General features: G+C 55.7%; 1 protein-coding gene across 1 annotated transcript; it reads left to right on the top strand.

Moving 5' to 3' along the window:
- Window positions 1-1,974: 1,974 nt before the first annotated feature.
- Window positions 1,975-14,508, top strand: Cadm4 (cell adhesion molecule 4). Its single transcript, XM_048368827.1, has 9 exons — window positions 1,975-2,039; window positions 11,057-11,203; window positions 11,422-11,574; window positions 12,012-12,146; window positions 12,307-12,471; window positions 12,584-12,674; window positions 12,979-13,151; window positions 13,580-13,708; window positions 14,058-14,508. Exons 1-9 carry the CDS (start codon window positions 1,976-1,978, stop codon window positions 14,165-14,167), a joined length of 1,167 nt encoding a protein of 388 aa, XP_048224784.1. The 5' UTR covers window position 1,975; the 3' UTR covers window positions 14,168-14,508.
- Window positions 14,509-15,559: the final 1,051 nt, after the last annotated feature.

Below are 15,559 nucleotides of genomic sequence, written 5' to 3'. Positions count from 1 at the left end.
AATCATTGGGGTGGAGTCCCCATGATTGAATTCTGGCAGCATTGTCAGCGAGCGAGCGAGCAAGAGAGAGAGAGAGACCAGTAGAGACACGTGTGCTCCCTGTGTCTTGCCATGTGATGCCCCATGCCACCTGGGGACTCTGCCAGCCAAGAAGAACGTCAGCAGCTGCGGCCCCTCATCTTTTGCCAAAATAAACCTTTCTTTGCCACTCACTGAGTCTAAGGCATTGTTACTGGGGATAGTAACAGAAAGCAGGCTATAATACCCACCCCACCCCCTGCAACCCCCTGCCAGAGAACTGAATACAAGTCAAACACTTCTCATTCCACTTAAGTCAGGCCACAGAATGTGAACCACTGAAAAAGAGATTGGAAATTATCAGCCAGATAAGAAATCTCAATGAAAGCTGTTGATCAATAGGAGGTTGTGAAGTGGCACGGGGAAAGAGAAAGTGATGGAGAATTATTCTGATTCAAATATAATAGATGCAATGTCAGGGATCCCATGGTGAAACCCCTTGGTCCAATTAATACACACTAAAAATAATGAATGACAGAAAAGTAAAACAGACTCTGTGGGGGGGGGGTGGGCAACAGCAGGATAGGGGAGGGCTGAGGAAGAGGATGAATGAGGGTGAATGTGGTCAAAGGAGTTTGCATTAAGAGCGAGACCTGTTGAAACTGCTTTCAGAAAGGAGAGTGACAGTGTGGGAGAGGCTGAGGGTGCCTTGTGTGAATGTATGGCAATGTCACAATGAAACTTCCACTTGTACAACTAATGTATGCTGATTAAAAAAGAAGTAGAAATTATAACATGACCACCTTTTTTTTTCCCTCCAGTGTACAGAAGCCCGCAAACAGCTATGCTCCTGGGGAACATGGAAACTGTGGTTCTGGGGGCAGAAGAAGATAATAGGAGCTTGTGGTGCTGTGGTCCTGGGGTTCATGGGACCTGAAGTTCCTTGGTGGGCATGGACATAGGTTATTTATTTATTTATTTATTTATTTTTAATTCTGGTCTGTGATGGAGATAAGAGCAAGAAGTGTCAGAATGGACATGGCTGGGCCTCAGTTTACCTGGCTGTCAATGGGTGCATGAGAGGTTGAAGTCTCCTATTTCCCGTGGCTTTCTTACTGCTCCTGCACCTTGCAGGTGGTAATTCGGTATCAGCTGGTCTTCAGGTTCCTAGAAATAGGCTGGGGTGGGGGTAGGGTCCCCGACTCCTAGGAGGGAGAAGGGACTGGGATCTAGAATGGGCCTCAATGACCTGGAGAGGGCAGAGACTGCGCAGGAAGGAGGGGACCAGGGGGAGGCGCTGGGATGTCAGGCCTGGCAGGTATCATAGGAGCCTGCCTATCTCCCTCCCTCTCTCCCCATTTTCCTCCCCCCGGAGGCCCCAGGATCCAGGCTTCCTTCCAAGGGGTTGGCTTTAGGTTTCAGGTCAGGGAGGGAGGGCGGGAGGGGGCCCCAGGTGGGCCCTGGTCTGGGAGATGGGGACGCTGTCCCGATGTGGGGACTCTGCATCCTCACCTGTCCGCTCACGCTCACCGTTCCCGGGTCCCGCCTCCCTCGGGGCGCACACCTGCCCCCCTCCACGTCTCCCCCAGACCCGCAGCTTGGCGCGCGCTCCCGGCACGGCCCTCCCGCGCCTCTGCCCCCCGCACGCGCTGCGTCTCCGTGCGGCCGGCCGCCCCCGCCGTGGGCTCCACGCGCACCGCGGCGCCTTCGCGCGCGCAGCACCCGCGCACCGCTCCCCGGGCCGGCGCCCCTCCACCTGCTCCGGGGACGCGGCCGCCCCCGCCTCCGCCTCCCGCCCCTCCCTCCCGACTCCGCCCACCGCCACAGGCCACGCCCCCGGGTGGGCAGGGGGCGGGGCCTGGGGCGGGGCGGGGCTGGCGGCGCGGGCGGTGCAGGTGCCCGGCCGGGAGCGAGCGGCGGCGGCGGCGGCGGCAGCGGCGGTGGCGGCGGCGGCACCATGGGCCGGGCCCGGCGCTTCCAGTGGCCGCTGCTGCTGCTGTGGGCGGCCGCGGCGGGGCCAGGTAGGGTCGGAGGCCGGGGGTCGGCCGGCTGGACGGGGTTGCGGGGTGGTGGCGGCGGCGGTGGCGGCGTTGCGGGGGAGGGGGGTCGCGCCGCGGTGACAGCCCCGCCGGTGCGGGGCCGCAGAGGCCGAACAATGCGCGCTCGGGGCCCGGGCTCGGGTCCTCTCCCCGGGACAAAGCGCAGCGCGCGGGCTGCGAGCCGCGAGCCGGGGGGAGGGGAGCGGAGGGGAGGGGGCGCGGGCCCGGCCGCCGTGCCGCAGCCCCCCCACCCCGCACAGGCCCGGATCCCCGCGGGGACAAAGGGCCCTAGACCCCCCCCGTACCCACATATCCCTGCCCGCCTTCTCCCCGCCGGACCCCGCTGTCCTTCTGTCCCGGCCTCTGCATCCCTCTGTCTCCCGCTCCCTCTCTCTCCTTGTCCCTCCACCCTTGTCCTCTGTCTCTCAGTCTCCAAGCCTTCTGTCTGTCCTCCTTGCCTCCCTGTTCCCCATCTCTCCATCCTGCCTTTGCCCCCCCCCGCCCCCATCTCTGTCCCTTTCCCCTGGGTCACTCTGTAAACCCCCCACTACCACCATTCAACACTCACCCCGCTCTGTCCCTCTGTATTTTCTGTCCTCCCTCTATGCCCCCTTTCTCCACCTCTGTCCCTGTGTCGCTGTCACCCCGGTTCTTTTCTCTTTCTCTCTGTGCCCCTCTAGTTCCTCTTCCTAACCTCTGTCATCTCTTTCCTTCTCTCTGTCCCTTGTCCATCTGCTTCCTCTACCCACACAATGTCCATCTCAGGATCCCCCATCCTTCCTTCCAACATGTCTGCACCCCCTCTGTGCCCCTGGAGAGGAATTTGAGTCCAGCCGGGCAGCTGATGGAGCCCCCCTGGGGTTGAAGGGCCATGTGAATGTGTGTGGAAGTGGTACACACGTGGCTGGAACATATGCTTCCCCAGCCCTCCCCACCCAACCACACATCCTGGCCCTGACCGACAGAGCAGTTCCCCTTGGGGCACCTGGGGAGCCATCTGCACACCCCTGTCATTCATTGTGGACACCCAAGACAGGGTGACCCTGAGGCTGGAGACAAGGTCAGGAAATGTCACCCAAACACACTCATATTGTGTGTTTCAGAGCTACCAGGGGTCTCCCCTTCCCTGGTGGGTCACATACCTTTTGGAAGAAGCTGAGCCGAAGCAGGCTTTGAGGGGTATGCTACAACAATTTGGGAAAGGAATTGTGGTCAGGTGGCACAGGGCCAGGGGGAGTGGGGTTTAAAGCAGCCAGTGACAAAACACCCCCATCTTCCTTGGCTTCACTTTTCCCCTTCTGTAAAGTGAGCATGGATGTGGAGCTCAGTGACTTACAAGAGAATGTCAGCCAAGTGCGGTGGCCCACGCCTGTCATCCTAGCTACTCAGGAGACAGAGATCTGAGGATCACCGTTCAAAGCTAGCCTCGGGCAGGAAAGTCTGTGAGACTCTTATCTCCAGTTAGTAGCCAGAAAGCCAGAAGTGGAGCTGTGACTCAAGTGTTAGGCACCAGCCTTGAGGGAAAAATCTAAGGGATCCCTGAGTTCAAGCCCCAGAACCCACACACACATACACACACAAAGAATGTCAGCTCAGAGGGGAAAATGATTCCAACCATGGAGTGGGGTCGCACCTACTCTACTCCAAGGTTTGAGGCAGAGCCCCCCTCATGTCAGGACCCCAGAGCCTCTCTGCCTTTCCTCCTGTTCCACAACCTTCTGTTCATCCTCTCTTTACAACACACAAGCCCAATCTCCCCACTGGGAGCTTTGTTACCTTAGCTACATTTCCACTCTTTTTTTTTTTTTTTTCAGGCTCTAAAGCCAGGTTTTCATAGCATGTTAGAACCAATGAACCCAGTAAACAAAAGCTCCAAGGGCCTTTGGAACATTTCCATCTTTAGGATTCTAGAATCTGGAACCTTGACACTTTTGAAGTTCTAGAACCTCGATGGGGGTTTGCTTGGTTGGCATCTTTACAATTCTGCAATCTTGAGCTGTTAGAGTTCTTGAATCTTGGCCTTGCTGGCCTGTGGAAGGAATTCCAGCCAGTGAGTGTAGAATGGAAGGACCGGCTTCTCAGAATGAGAATGTCATCTCAGCTGATCCACCTACACGGCTCAGGATTCCTTCCTCCTGTGCTTCTTTCTAGAGAGCTTGCTGCTAGGCTCTGCTTCTGCTTTGTTTATAGCCACTCTTGCTTGGTACCCAACTCTTCTCTTGTAAATGTCCTTCTCAATTACAGGCATGGGGCTTTATAGGTGGAGAACAAGCTTGGCGTCATGGGGATAATTCTGGGCTGGAAGCTCAGGACCTAGGTCTCAGCCTCACCTTACCTCTGGTATTTTGTGCCAGCCCCTCTCCTCCGAGCCTCTGAGTTTCCCCCTTCTGCAGAGTAGGAATAGGAAGCTGTGACACTTGGCCTCCGAGAGTCCTGCCTGCTTTCCTGGCCATTGGCTATTTCAGCATGGTCTTGGCTGCCAAATTGTACAGGGGTGGGGGGGATGGATGAGGGATTCCCCTATTTCCCTCTTCCCCTCACTGATCCCCCAGCAGGAGTGGGAATGGAAGATGGAAGCAATATATTTGTGTCTTTTCAAAACTGTATTCTTCCCTTCCTGGCCCACTCAGCCACCAAGGCTGGCTGAAGGCATGGTGGGATTGTCATCAGTGTGAAGAAGTGTACAGGGCAGGCAGGTCGGCGGGTGTGAAAGAGGTGGGTATGAGCTGAGGTGGAACAGAGACCCTCAGACCCCCAACATTGGGCAGGAGGGGAAAACAGCCTAGAAAGCGGATATACACAGAGCTAGAAAAAAAGAAAGAGGCTGTTCAGTTATTGGGGAGCTTTACAGAGGGGGAGCTTGTTGATTCCAAATAATGTTTTCCTCCCAGAGTGAGTCAACTTTTCCCCCACTACTGACCAGCCACTCTTGAGAAGAAGGGGTCCCTCCCCTCATTGTGTGCTATGCTATAAGGAATAGGTCTCTGGGGATTTCTATCATGGGCACCCCCACCCCACCCACCCATGAACTGGACGCCTGAGTCTCCAGCATCCCGGGGGTGGGGGTCAGGTTCCATCATGGATTCCAAGGCCTTAACCTCAGCAGGGCTGGGGCCTGGGGGGGGGGGTTAATGTCGTGCGAGCCTGGCCTGTCCCCGTCTCGGGGAACACAAAGACAGCTTTCTCTCTCCCCAAACACCCATGGTTTCTGCCTGGGCAGACCCAGTCCACAGAGCTCAGGCCCCCAGCTCTTCTGTGGAACATGTGCTGTAGTAGAGGGTGGGACACAGCTGGGGTTTCTCTGGAAAGGGGGTGAATAAGGGGCACAGGGGGTGAAGTGGGGGGGGGGGGTTCGTGTAGGCAGTACTCTTCCGGGAACAGGAATTTATTTATCCCATGAACCTGCACCCAACGTGACCCTCCCAAGTCCCCCTCTCCTGCCTCCCCTCCCCAGCCTGGGCCTGGAATGCAGGGAGTCCCTAATATTCCAGGAACGTGGGGGCCACAGGGAGGACTTTGTGTGTGAGGCTGCTGACTCACCCGACGCCCCCACCTGATGCCTGGGTCCCCAAAGAGACAATGGACAGAGAAAGGCAGGATCCGGGTTCTGGGGACCGAGAGCCATAGACTTGGAACCCAAAGTTTCCAAGACAGGAGGGGTTGGGCCAGCACGCATGGTCTGAGGGGGGAGGACTGGGGCTTGGACTCCTGGATCTGAGGGAGGAGGGCTGGGGTCCAGACCCCTGAGTCTGAGGGGGGAGGTCTGAGATCTTGACTCCTGGATCTGAGGGAGGAGGCTGGGGTACTGGACTGCTGGTTCTAAGGGAGGAGTCTGGGACCTGGACTTCTGGATCTGAAGGAGGAGAGCTAGGCCCTAGATTCCTGGGTCTGAGAGAGGAGGCTGGGTCCTGGACCCCTAGGTCTGAGGGAGGAGGCTAGGTCCTAGATCCTGGGTCTAAGGATGGAGGCGTCTGTAAGTCACACTCCTAGGTTCTGGGGGAGAAAGAGAGGGGTCATAGACTGGGTCCTGAGAGAGGATGAAGCTGGGGTTTCAAGTTGGGGGGGGGGCTGGGACCCTGATGCCTAGGTCCTGCAAATACAGGCGCCTTCACAAGGCTGAGCTGGTGAAGAATTGATGCTTTGTGTGAGGATGTTCGGACTCCGCCATTGATGGGGGGTGGAGGGGGGGTTCCATCGGGACTCAGGGATGTACCACCTCCCTAGCAGAGGAAGGGGAAGGAGGGCTGATGCCAGGAACCCCCTGGGGAGCGGATACAGAGGGGGGTGGCTGTGACCTTCCTGAAATAGTGACCTTGAGACTCCCTTGGGCATTCGCTGACTCAGGACCCAGGAAGTGCTCCCCCCATCCTGCTTAGTCTCCGTGGAAACATCCGCCAGCTGTGTGCTCTGGACCCCTGTCTTCTGGGTCCTGAAGGAGGAGGGGCTGGGCCCTGGACTTCTAGGTCTGAGGGGTGCAGGAGGCTGGGGTCTCAGTCTCCTGTCTTGAAGGAGGAAGGATGCAGAGAGCCTAGACCCCTGGGTCTGAGGGAGGAGGCTGGGCCCTGAAATGAGGGAGGAGGTCTTGGGCTTTGATGCTTAGATCTGAGGGAGGAGGACTTAGTTTGTACCCTATGTCTGAGGAAATAAAGCTGGGGCCTGTACTCCTAGAGGGGTAAGGCCTGGATGCTTGAGTCTCATGGAGGAGGGCTGGGACCTTGATCCTAGGTCTGATGAAGGCCTGGGGTCTGGACTTCTGGGTCTGAGGGAGGAGGCCTGGGCCTGAACTTCTGGGTCTGAGGGAGGAGGCTGAATTCCTGGCTCTCAACATATCACCTGCTCAGCCATACTTCTCCAGACTCTCACCTGCTTCTTTATCCAGGCACCCCATCCCTATGACTACTGAAATCTGTCAACATGGTTTAAAGGGCCAGTACCCCAGTCCCCAAAGCTCAGCCCCTCTCCAACCACAAAGTCCCGCCCTCACCACCCCCGAACCCTGAAACAAAAGCTCTTGGAATATTAGTATTCCAGGCACAAGCCCTGTTGGTTACTGACTCCTCAGGAGGGGGAGGAAAGAAAACAAAAGCCCCCCACCCTTACCCCATATGCACCCTTAAGAGAACAGTGGGTAAACTGGGGGGAGGCAGATCCTGAGGTCCAAATGGCTCCCACAAAATAGTATCTTTTGTCACTGACGCCTTGGCTCTCCCCCCCAAGCCTCATTCTCCACATCTGTAAAATGGGGGGCTTAGTTTACACTAGCACCAGATCCAGGACCCTCAGTAGGCTTTTAAAAGGGCCAGGACACCCGAGTCTGTTTCCTGGCATGGGCTGGCCCCCACAGGCTGTAAATAACCATGGCCTTCAGGCTGGGCTCCCTGAACTGCAGGCACCGTGCTCATTCCCGTGAGGCTGGTGCTGACAGCATTCTCGTTTTACTACAGGCAGGGTGAGCTCAGAAAGGTGAGGCACTGGTGGCAGGGGGTACAGCTGTGACCCACCAGTGTTTCCGATGACAGTAACGGTTCTTCCCAGTGTTGCCATGATGAACTCCTGCCTGGTGCCCCAGTTTGTTGGGCAGCTCCCGTGTCCTGCCCCCCCCCCCCCCCCCGGCATTCCTTGGTGTTTATCAAGTACCATACACTCTTCCAGGCACCAGGGGGCAGCAGTTAGCCCAAACCACTTACCACTACCTCTTAGACACACCTCCAGTACAAATAGTATAATAAAGACATCATCCCAAGCCCATGACAGTCATGTCCCACAAATCCCTTGCCAAGGCTGACCACTCCACCCACAGAGCCGAGAGTAGACATAGGTCCCGCATGGGAGATCTGAAGGATCCAGGTGCAGGTTCCTTGCTCTGCCAGTTGGTTCTGACCTTGGGTAAGTCATGTCATCTGTCTCCGCCAGTTTCCTTTCTTGTAAAATGGGAACTTGGATGTCAGATCCTCAGTTCAATCCTCAGCACCAACCAGTCAATAAAGAAGGAAACAGGAGTGTGATTCAAGTGGTAGAGAGTATGCCTACACAAAGAGGCCGCAAATTCCTGCCTTAATACCATCGAAGGAGGGAGGGAGGACAAAAGGAAGGAAAGAGAAAGGAGGGAAGGAGGAAGGAAAGAAAGAGTAAGGAGGAAGGGAGAGAGAAAGAGACAATGGTGGCTACCTCAAGTAGGTACTGTGAAGTGCGAGGAGATAAGTCAGTAAGGCCCTCAGCACTGGGCTGAACCTGGCAGCTACCTAATAAACCATAGCTACTGTGATGATTGCTATTTGGTGATGATGACGGTGAGGCTAGTGCTGGTTAGTCTTGGTTCAGTTTTTCTGTAAACAGTGGCTCTTCCTTCTCTACTTCCATTGCTCCTCTTCTTTTTCTTCTTTTTTTTTGGGGGGGGGTGCTAGGGATGAGCCCAGGGCATTTATCTTGCTAAGCAAGCTTCCCAGCCAACGTTTTCTAATTTTCCCCTTGCTCCTCTGGTAGATTTGTCAGGGTGGGTTAGCTGCTATAACAAACAGTCCTGATGTTTTTCTTTTCTTGCCATCCTGGAGCTTGAACTCAGGGCCTGGGCTCTGTCCCTGAGCCTCTTTGGGCACAAGGCTAGCGCTCCACCACTTCAGCCACAGTGCCACTTTTGGCTTTTTGAGTAGGCTTCAAACCACAATCCTCAGATCTCAGGTTCCTGAGTAGTTCCTGCCCACCCCCACTAGCCTGAAGTCTTGTTTTTTTGTTTGTTGTTTGTTTGTTTGCCAGTCCTGAGGCTTGAACTCAGGGCCTGGGCACTGTCCCTGAGCTTCTTTTGCTCAAGGCTAGCACTCTACCACTTAAGCCACAGCAACACTTCTGGCCTTTTTAATTTATGTGGCGCTGAGGAATCAAACCCAGGGTTTCATGTATGTTAGGCAAACACTCTACCTCTAGGCCACATTCTCAGCCCCTAGCCATGAAATCTTATGGCTTAACAAAAAAGTGTGTTGCTTGCTCTTGTCGAAGTCCTAAATGGGCAGACTATAGAGAACCATCAGTTGGGTACCAGAGCTTCTGCCAGCTTGTGTTCCTTTACTTCTTGGGGGCTCCCTGGAGTCCTCCACACCCATGCCTGAAGGGTTGCAAGGGTTATGAGCTACATAGGAAGAGGTATTTATCTTTCCTGTTTATACTCAGATGGTCAGAGATGTCACATGGTCCTGCCCAGCTGCAAAGGATGCTGGGAAAGTAGCCATTAATTTTACAGTATCCATTACCTTTACAGTGGAACAGACCATTCCGAGCTTAGTGGCTAGGGATGGGCTTGGTGGCATATGCATATAATCCCAACTATGTGGGAGGCAGAAGTATTAAGAACAGGGCAAGTGGCTAGGAATATGGCTTAGTGGTAGAGTGCTTACCCAGCATGCATGAAGCCCTGGGTTCAATTCCTCAGTACCACATAAACAAAAAAGTAATCATAAAATTATATTCAAAACAGAAAACCAGGGCAAAAGCTCAAAACCCTTTTGAAATCAAAAAGGGTTGGGATCATGGCTCTAGTGTCTCTGTCTACCAAACACAAGCTTAGTTCAAAACCCAATAGAGGGGCTGGGAATGTGGCCTAGTGGTAGAGTGCTTGCCTAGCATGCATGAAGTCTTAGGTTTGATTCTTCAGCACCACATATACAGAAAAAGCTGGAGGTGGTACTGTGGCTCAAGAGGTAGAGTGCTAGTCTTGAGCAAAAAGAAGCCAGGAACAGTGCTTAGGCCCTGAGTTCAAGCCCCAGGACTAGGGAAAAAACAAACAGTAGACTACTGGGCATTGGTGGCTTAGGTTAGGTCTGCAATTCTAGCTACTCAGGTACTCAGGAGGCTGAGATCTGAGGACTGTGGTCCAAAACCAGCCAGGGCAGGAAAGTCCATGAGACTCTTATCTCCAATGAACCATCAGAAAACCAGAAGTGGCATTGTGGCTCAAGGTGGTAGAGATCTAGCCTTGAGGACAAGAACTCAGGGACAATGCCTAGGCCCTGAGTTTAAGCTCCATGACCAACAAAACAAAAAAAAAAACATTAGAGGGCTGGGAATGTGGCTTAGTGGTAGGGTGTTTACCTAGTATGTATGAAGCTCTGGGTTTGATTCCTCAGTATCACATAAGCAGAAAAAGCTGGAAGTGATGCTGTGGCTCAAGTGGTAGAGCCTTGAGCTCAAAGAGGCTCAGGGACAGTGCCCAGGCCCCGAGTTCAACCCTTGGGACCTGCAAAAATAAACAACAACAAAAAACAGTAAACAAAAATAAAGCAAAACCTTATTAACACAAACAACATCCACACTCTATTTGTTCATGATGCTGGGTTACTGATTCAGGTTAGGTCAAGTGGGCAGTCTTCTCTTGGTCTCACTTGGGATTATTTATATAACCCCCATTTACCCTGTGATGCAATGGTGGCTGGGGGATCCAGGATGTGGATCCATTCACATGGCAGACACTGGGGCATGGGGCTCGATGCTAATGGAACATGACCACCAACCATCCATGGGTGGCAGAAGGTTCTGTGACTTCTATGTCACCTCTAGCAAATGCCACTGGTGGGTGCCATTGCAAGGCCTGCCTCGCTTAGGGTAGGTGGAGCTCCCCCTCCTTTCTGGGAGGAACAGCCAAGCTTATTTGCTGAGGCCTGGTCTGTGGCTTGGAGACAAGCCACAAGGAGGGCCCAGGTATGATAGGCGTGATTTGGTGAATACACCTCAGCCTCCCACACTAGTGCACTCCAGCTCAGCATCCCAATAGGACATTGTTTTAGAGCCTTCTGTGACCTTGAGGTGTGCTTGGTGAGTCCTTGGACTGTCCCTACACAGCATAGGTCACAGGGCCTTGGTCTTGACTCCTAGAACTGGAGCTGTCCTGGCTTCCAGCTAGTAATGAACTGGCTGAGAGGACAGGAGGCAGACTGGACAAGGACGTGAGATAGAAAGAGAAGACTGAACTGTAACCCTCAGTGATTCTCCTATTATCTTTGCTGCTCCAGGGGCAGGACAAGAAGTACAGACAGAGAATGTGACAGTGGCTGAGGGTGGTGTGGCTGAGATCACCTGCCGTCTGCACCAATACGATGGATCTATTGTTGTTATCCAGAACCCAGCCCGGCAGACCCTCTTCTTCAATGGCACTCGAGGTGAGTGCTGGGGCTTGAGTCTGGAGGGAGGAAGGGGCCTGGGACTTGGCTCCTGGCTCTGGCAGGCAGAAAGACCTGAATCACTATGGGTCCCAGAAAGAGGAAGCAGTTGGATAGCTCAGGCTATTCATAGGTCCAGCTGGAACAAAGCAAAGTCCTGGATGTGAGGTTTTGTGGTCAGCTTGTCCCGAGTTCATGCCTTTCCCTTTCTTCTCTAGCCCTGAAGGACGAGCGCTTCCAGCTTGAAGAGTTCTCCCCACGCCGGGTGCGGATCCGGCTCTCAGATGCCCGCCTGGAGGATGAGGGCGGCTACTTCTGCCAGCTCTACACAGAGGACACTCACCACCAGATTGCCACGCTCACGGTGCTAGGTACTGTCCTCCTCCTCAGACCCCTTCCTTCCCTCCTCATCTGCATCTCTTTCGCCCTGGCTTGGCTTCTCAGCCTGGCTGTGGTTAAGTTTCTGGACATCTGGCTCCAGTGACCATGGCTGCCTTCCTGACATCTAATTTCTGTGATTGACCCCTGATACCCAGAACATCTTTGGTCCTGGTTGCTTTTTTGGTGTGTGTGTGTGTAGGCTGGTGCACCACCACTTGGGCCACGATTCCACTTTTGGCCTTTTGGTAGTTACATGGATATGAGTCTCATGGACTTTGCTGCCCAGGCTGGTTTTGATGTAGTGGCCCTCAGATACCACAGTCTCCTGAATAGTTAGAATGACAGGCGTGAGCCCCCAGTGCACCGCTTGGTCTGGTGCCCCCCCCCCCGCCCCCATAACACACTGAGCCCCTTCTCTCCTTCCCAGTGGCCCCGGAGAATCCTGTGGTGGAGGTCCGGGAGCAGGCGGTGGAGGGCGGAGAGGTGGAGCTCAGCTGCCTGGTTCCTCGGTCGCGTCCCGCGGCGGTCCTGCGCTGGTACCGCGACCGCAAGGAGCTGAAAGGTGCCCAGGCTGGATGCGGGAGGGGGCGGGGCTAGCCGTGGAGGTTGGGTCTTTTGTGGGCGTGGCCTGAGGGCGAGGGCGGGGCTTGGCGCGCAGCCTGCGTTGGGATTGGTGGGGAGTTGGAGCCCGGCCTGACGTTGTCGGGGGCGGGACGGGGCAGGAGTGAGCAGCGGCCAGGAGAACGGCAAAGTCTGGAGTGTGGCGAGCACCGTGCGGTTCCGCGTGGACCGGAAGGACGACGGCGGCATCGTCATCTGCGAGGCGCAGAACCAGGCGCTGCCCTCGGGGCACAGCAAGCAGACGCAGTACGTGCTGGACGTGCAGTGTAAGTGCTTGGAGGGCAGAGTCCGCACCGGGGTTCCCCGCGCCAGCCGCCCGCCGCCTGGGGGGGGGCGGCCTGGTCCCTCCGCGATCTCCCCTCTTCCCTCTGCCCACAGACTCCCCGACCGCCCGGATCCACGCCTCCCAAGCCGTGGTGAGGGAGGGGGACACGCTGGTGCTGACGTGCGCCGTCACTGGCAACCCCAGGTGGGCGCTGGGTCCTGAGGTGGGGGCTGGGACACCCGAGTCTCGGGGAGGAGGGGCCTGGGCGCGCCCAGGGCCCAGCACCCGACAGCGGGGCGCTCAGGAAGGAATTCTCTGGAGCCCAGGACTCCGGGATTCTCAGAAGGGCTCAGGGTGGGCAAGGAAGCCTGAATCCTGGGACAAGGGAGGTCGGACCCAGGCCTGGTGGTTTTCCAGTAAGGAAGGGCTAGGAAGGAGCTTGGGTCCTTAACTATCACTGTACTTTCTCTCCCCACCCCCACCCAACTGATACCCCCCCCCCCCCCAGGCCGAACCAGATCCGCTGGAACCGGGGAAATGAGTCTCTGCCTGAGAGGGCGGAGGCCGTCGGGGAGACACTCACGCTTCCGGGCCTGGTATCCGCAGATAACGGCACTTACACCTGCGAGGCGTCGAACAAGCACGGCCACGCGAGGGCACTCTACGTGCTGGTGGTCTATGGTGAGGGCAGCCGGGCTGGACAGCACTGGGCTGGGTGCAGGGCTGGGGACGGGGCTGGAGCCACGAGTCTGACTCAGGGGCTAACTGCTCTCCGGCCTCTGTAACAGGCTTGGACTGTTTCTCTCTCCCTCCCTAGGGAAGAGGCCTGAGTAAAAAAGAAAGGGGTGGTGGTGGTGGAGGATGTCTGTCATGTTTCTGTCGGGGTGGGAGGCAGGGCAGGTATTGGGAGAAGAAACCAAGTATTCTTCCAGGAGCATCTGGAAAGAGGAGGCCTAGAAGGGGGCTGGGGAGCAGTAATTTTTGAAAGGACGTGCCACAGAAAGGGGCCAGCTTCAGATGTGGTCTGCAGAAAGATGTGGTAGCGGTGGGCCAGGGCCGGGACCATCTCTGAGGATATGGTCTTGTGCCCTGTTCTGTCCCTCCGGCAGACCCCGGTGCGGTGGTAGAAGCCCAGACGTCAGTTCCCTACGCCATTGTAGGCGGCATCCTGGCACTACTGGTGTTTCTGATCATATGTGTGCTAGTGGGCATGGTGTGGTGCTCCGTGCGACAGAAGGGTGAGTGAGGGTGAGGGCAGGGCCTGGGCATCAGCGGTGGGTGTGGATGGTTGTGAGATTGGGGAGGGGCGTGGCCTAGAGTCAGAATAAGGGGGGTGTGGAATTGAAGATTTGAAATTCTGCGAAACCTCAGGCTGAGAGTCTACAGGGAACAGAGCACTTGTAATTCTAATTCTGGTTTTACCTCTTTCTCTACCACTGTTCTGTTCTTCCCTGGATGTGACTCCCTTTTCATGTGTTCTATTTCTCCCTCTGTCTTGCCTGGTCTGTCTTCCTCTTTCCATATTTCTGCCCAACATGTGGTTCCCCATGTATGTCCCCACTGCCTGTGGGATCGATCATCCCTTAGGTTCCTATCTGACCCATGAGGCCAGCGGCCTGGATGAGCAGGGAGAAGCAAGAGAAGCCTTCCTCAATGGCAGCGATGGGCACAAAAGGAAAGAAGAATTCTTCATCTGACCCCACCCCCACCCCAGGCCTGGGCCTGGGCCAGGTCCCCCCCACTGCCAGCTGCAAGGAACCAGCAAAGACATTACCAGAGTCTGGGATGGTGGGCTTCCCCCTCACCACTAACACCTCAGACGCTTGGGCAGGGATGGGGGATTGGATGCCTGGATCTGTGCCAGGGCCAGAAGTGAGGGAGGGCCCAGAGGTCCGGGCCCCCCGGGGGGTAGGGGCCAAAGGCCCACCCCCAAGTCCAGGGAGGCAGTAGGGATTGGGTTGTGGGAAGAGAACTGGGGGAAAGCCAAGGCCCCTCGGCAACAGAACCAGGTCTTGTGGGGAGGGGTCAGATTCTGGGAAGGGAGGGGTGGGCAGGGAAGGGGAATACAGATTTCTTTGGGGTCCCAGACCCCATGCCAGCCATTGTAAGAGTTCCACAGAGCTCTGGGCACCTCTTTGCAAAGCCATGTTTGCACGGTGGGGGGACGGGTGGGGGGAGGGGCCTGGAAACAGGATTCTGTGTCTTTGTGTCAAAACTCTGATGGGGGCAGTGAGGGAGGCAGCCCCAACTCTATCCCCAACCCTCTTCCCTAGGTTCCTGGGCTCCCTTTCCCTCCACCTCCCCATGTCTGTCCCACCCATATTTGTCCACCCACTCCTGGGGGGGCCTTCCCCATCTCTCCTCCAGGCCCCCCGGGGAGGAGAAAGGAGTTTGGGGGGAGGGTGCGTGGTCTCTATGGTTTTATATATAATATATTAAAAATTCAAAAATCTGTATGAAAATATCAGATTGCACCCCCCTCCCCCTATTCCTGGCTTTTGCCCCCTTTTTCTTGTTTAAAAACACACATTTTTGTACGGGGAGGGGAAAGGGAGGGGGTTTGGCAATCCCACTAACCACCATTAAACTGAGGAGAGAACAAGTGTGTGGGGTGGCTGTCTGTCTGTCCCTAGGCCCAGGGCTGCATCACTGCCTGGGGGACTAAAGGGAAGGGAGGGAAAGGATGGAGAGCCCAGGTTGCTGGTGCCTAGACCCAGACAAGGTCTTGACCTCACCCACCATCCAGTCTTCAGCCTAATAAAACAAGTCACTGAATCTGTCTGGTAGCTCCTGAACCACCCAGTCTCATCCTCACAGCCTAGATGCGAATCCTCTACTCTGACATTCATCTCCAGGGAAACTTGATTGCTTTTCTTATTTATATTTTTGAGACAGGGTCTTGCTACATAATTCAAGCTGGCCACTGGCTGTGAACTGTCTCCATCCTCCTGCCCTCAGCCCCTGAGGGCTGGGATAGAGCCATAGTCCCACTCCTCCTAGCTTCCAAGGAAACTTCCAGTTGCTCACATCTTACTCCGTTCCTTCCCATGTCCTCCATATCAAGTCCCTTCAGTGTGGCATGGCAGACT

Source organism: Perognathus longimembris, chromosome 20, assembly GCF_023159225.1.
Source record: "Perognathus longimembris pacificus isolate PPM17 chromosome 20, ASM2315922v1, whole genome shotgun sequence".
In the NCBI taxonomy this organism is placed as follows: Eukaryota; Metazoa; Chordata; class Mammalia; order Rodentia; family Heteromyidae; genus Perognathus; species Perognathus longimembris.
The sequence above is the reverse complement of the archived record's forward strand: the minus strand, read 5'-3'. Positions and strand labels throughout refer to the sequence as shown.

Coding starts and splice junctions, on each gene's coding strand:
- Cadm4 (XM_048368827.1), top strand. CDS start 1,976: ATGGGCCGGGCCCGGCGCTTCCAGTGGCCGCTGCTGCTGCTGTGGGCG. Junction 12,675..12,978: donor GCCGTCACTGGCAACCCCAG/GTGGGCGCTGGG, acceptor CCCCCCCCCCAG/GCCGAACCAGATCCGCTGGA. Junction 13,152..13,579: donor CTACGTGCTGGTGGTCTATG/GTGAGGGCAGCC, acceptor TCCCTCCGGCAG/ACCCCGGTGCGGTGGTAGAA.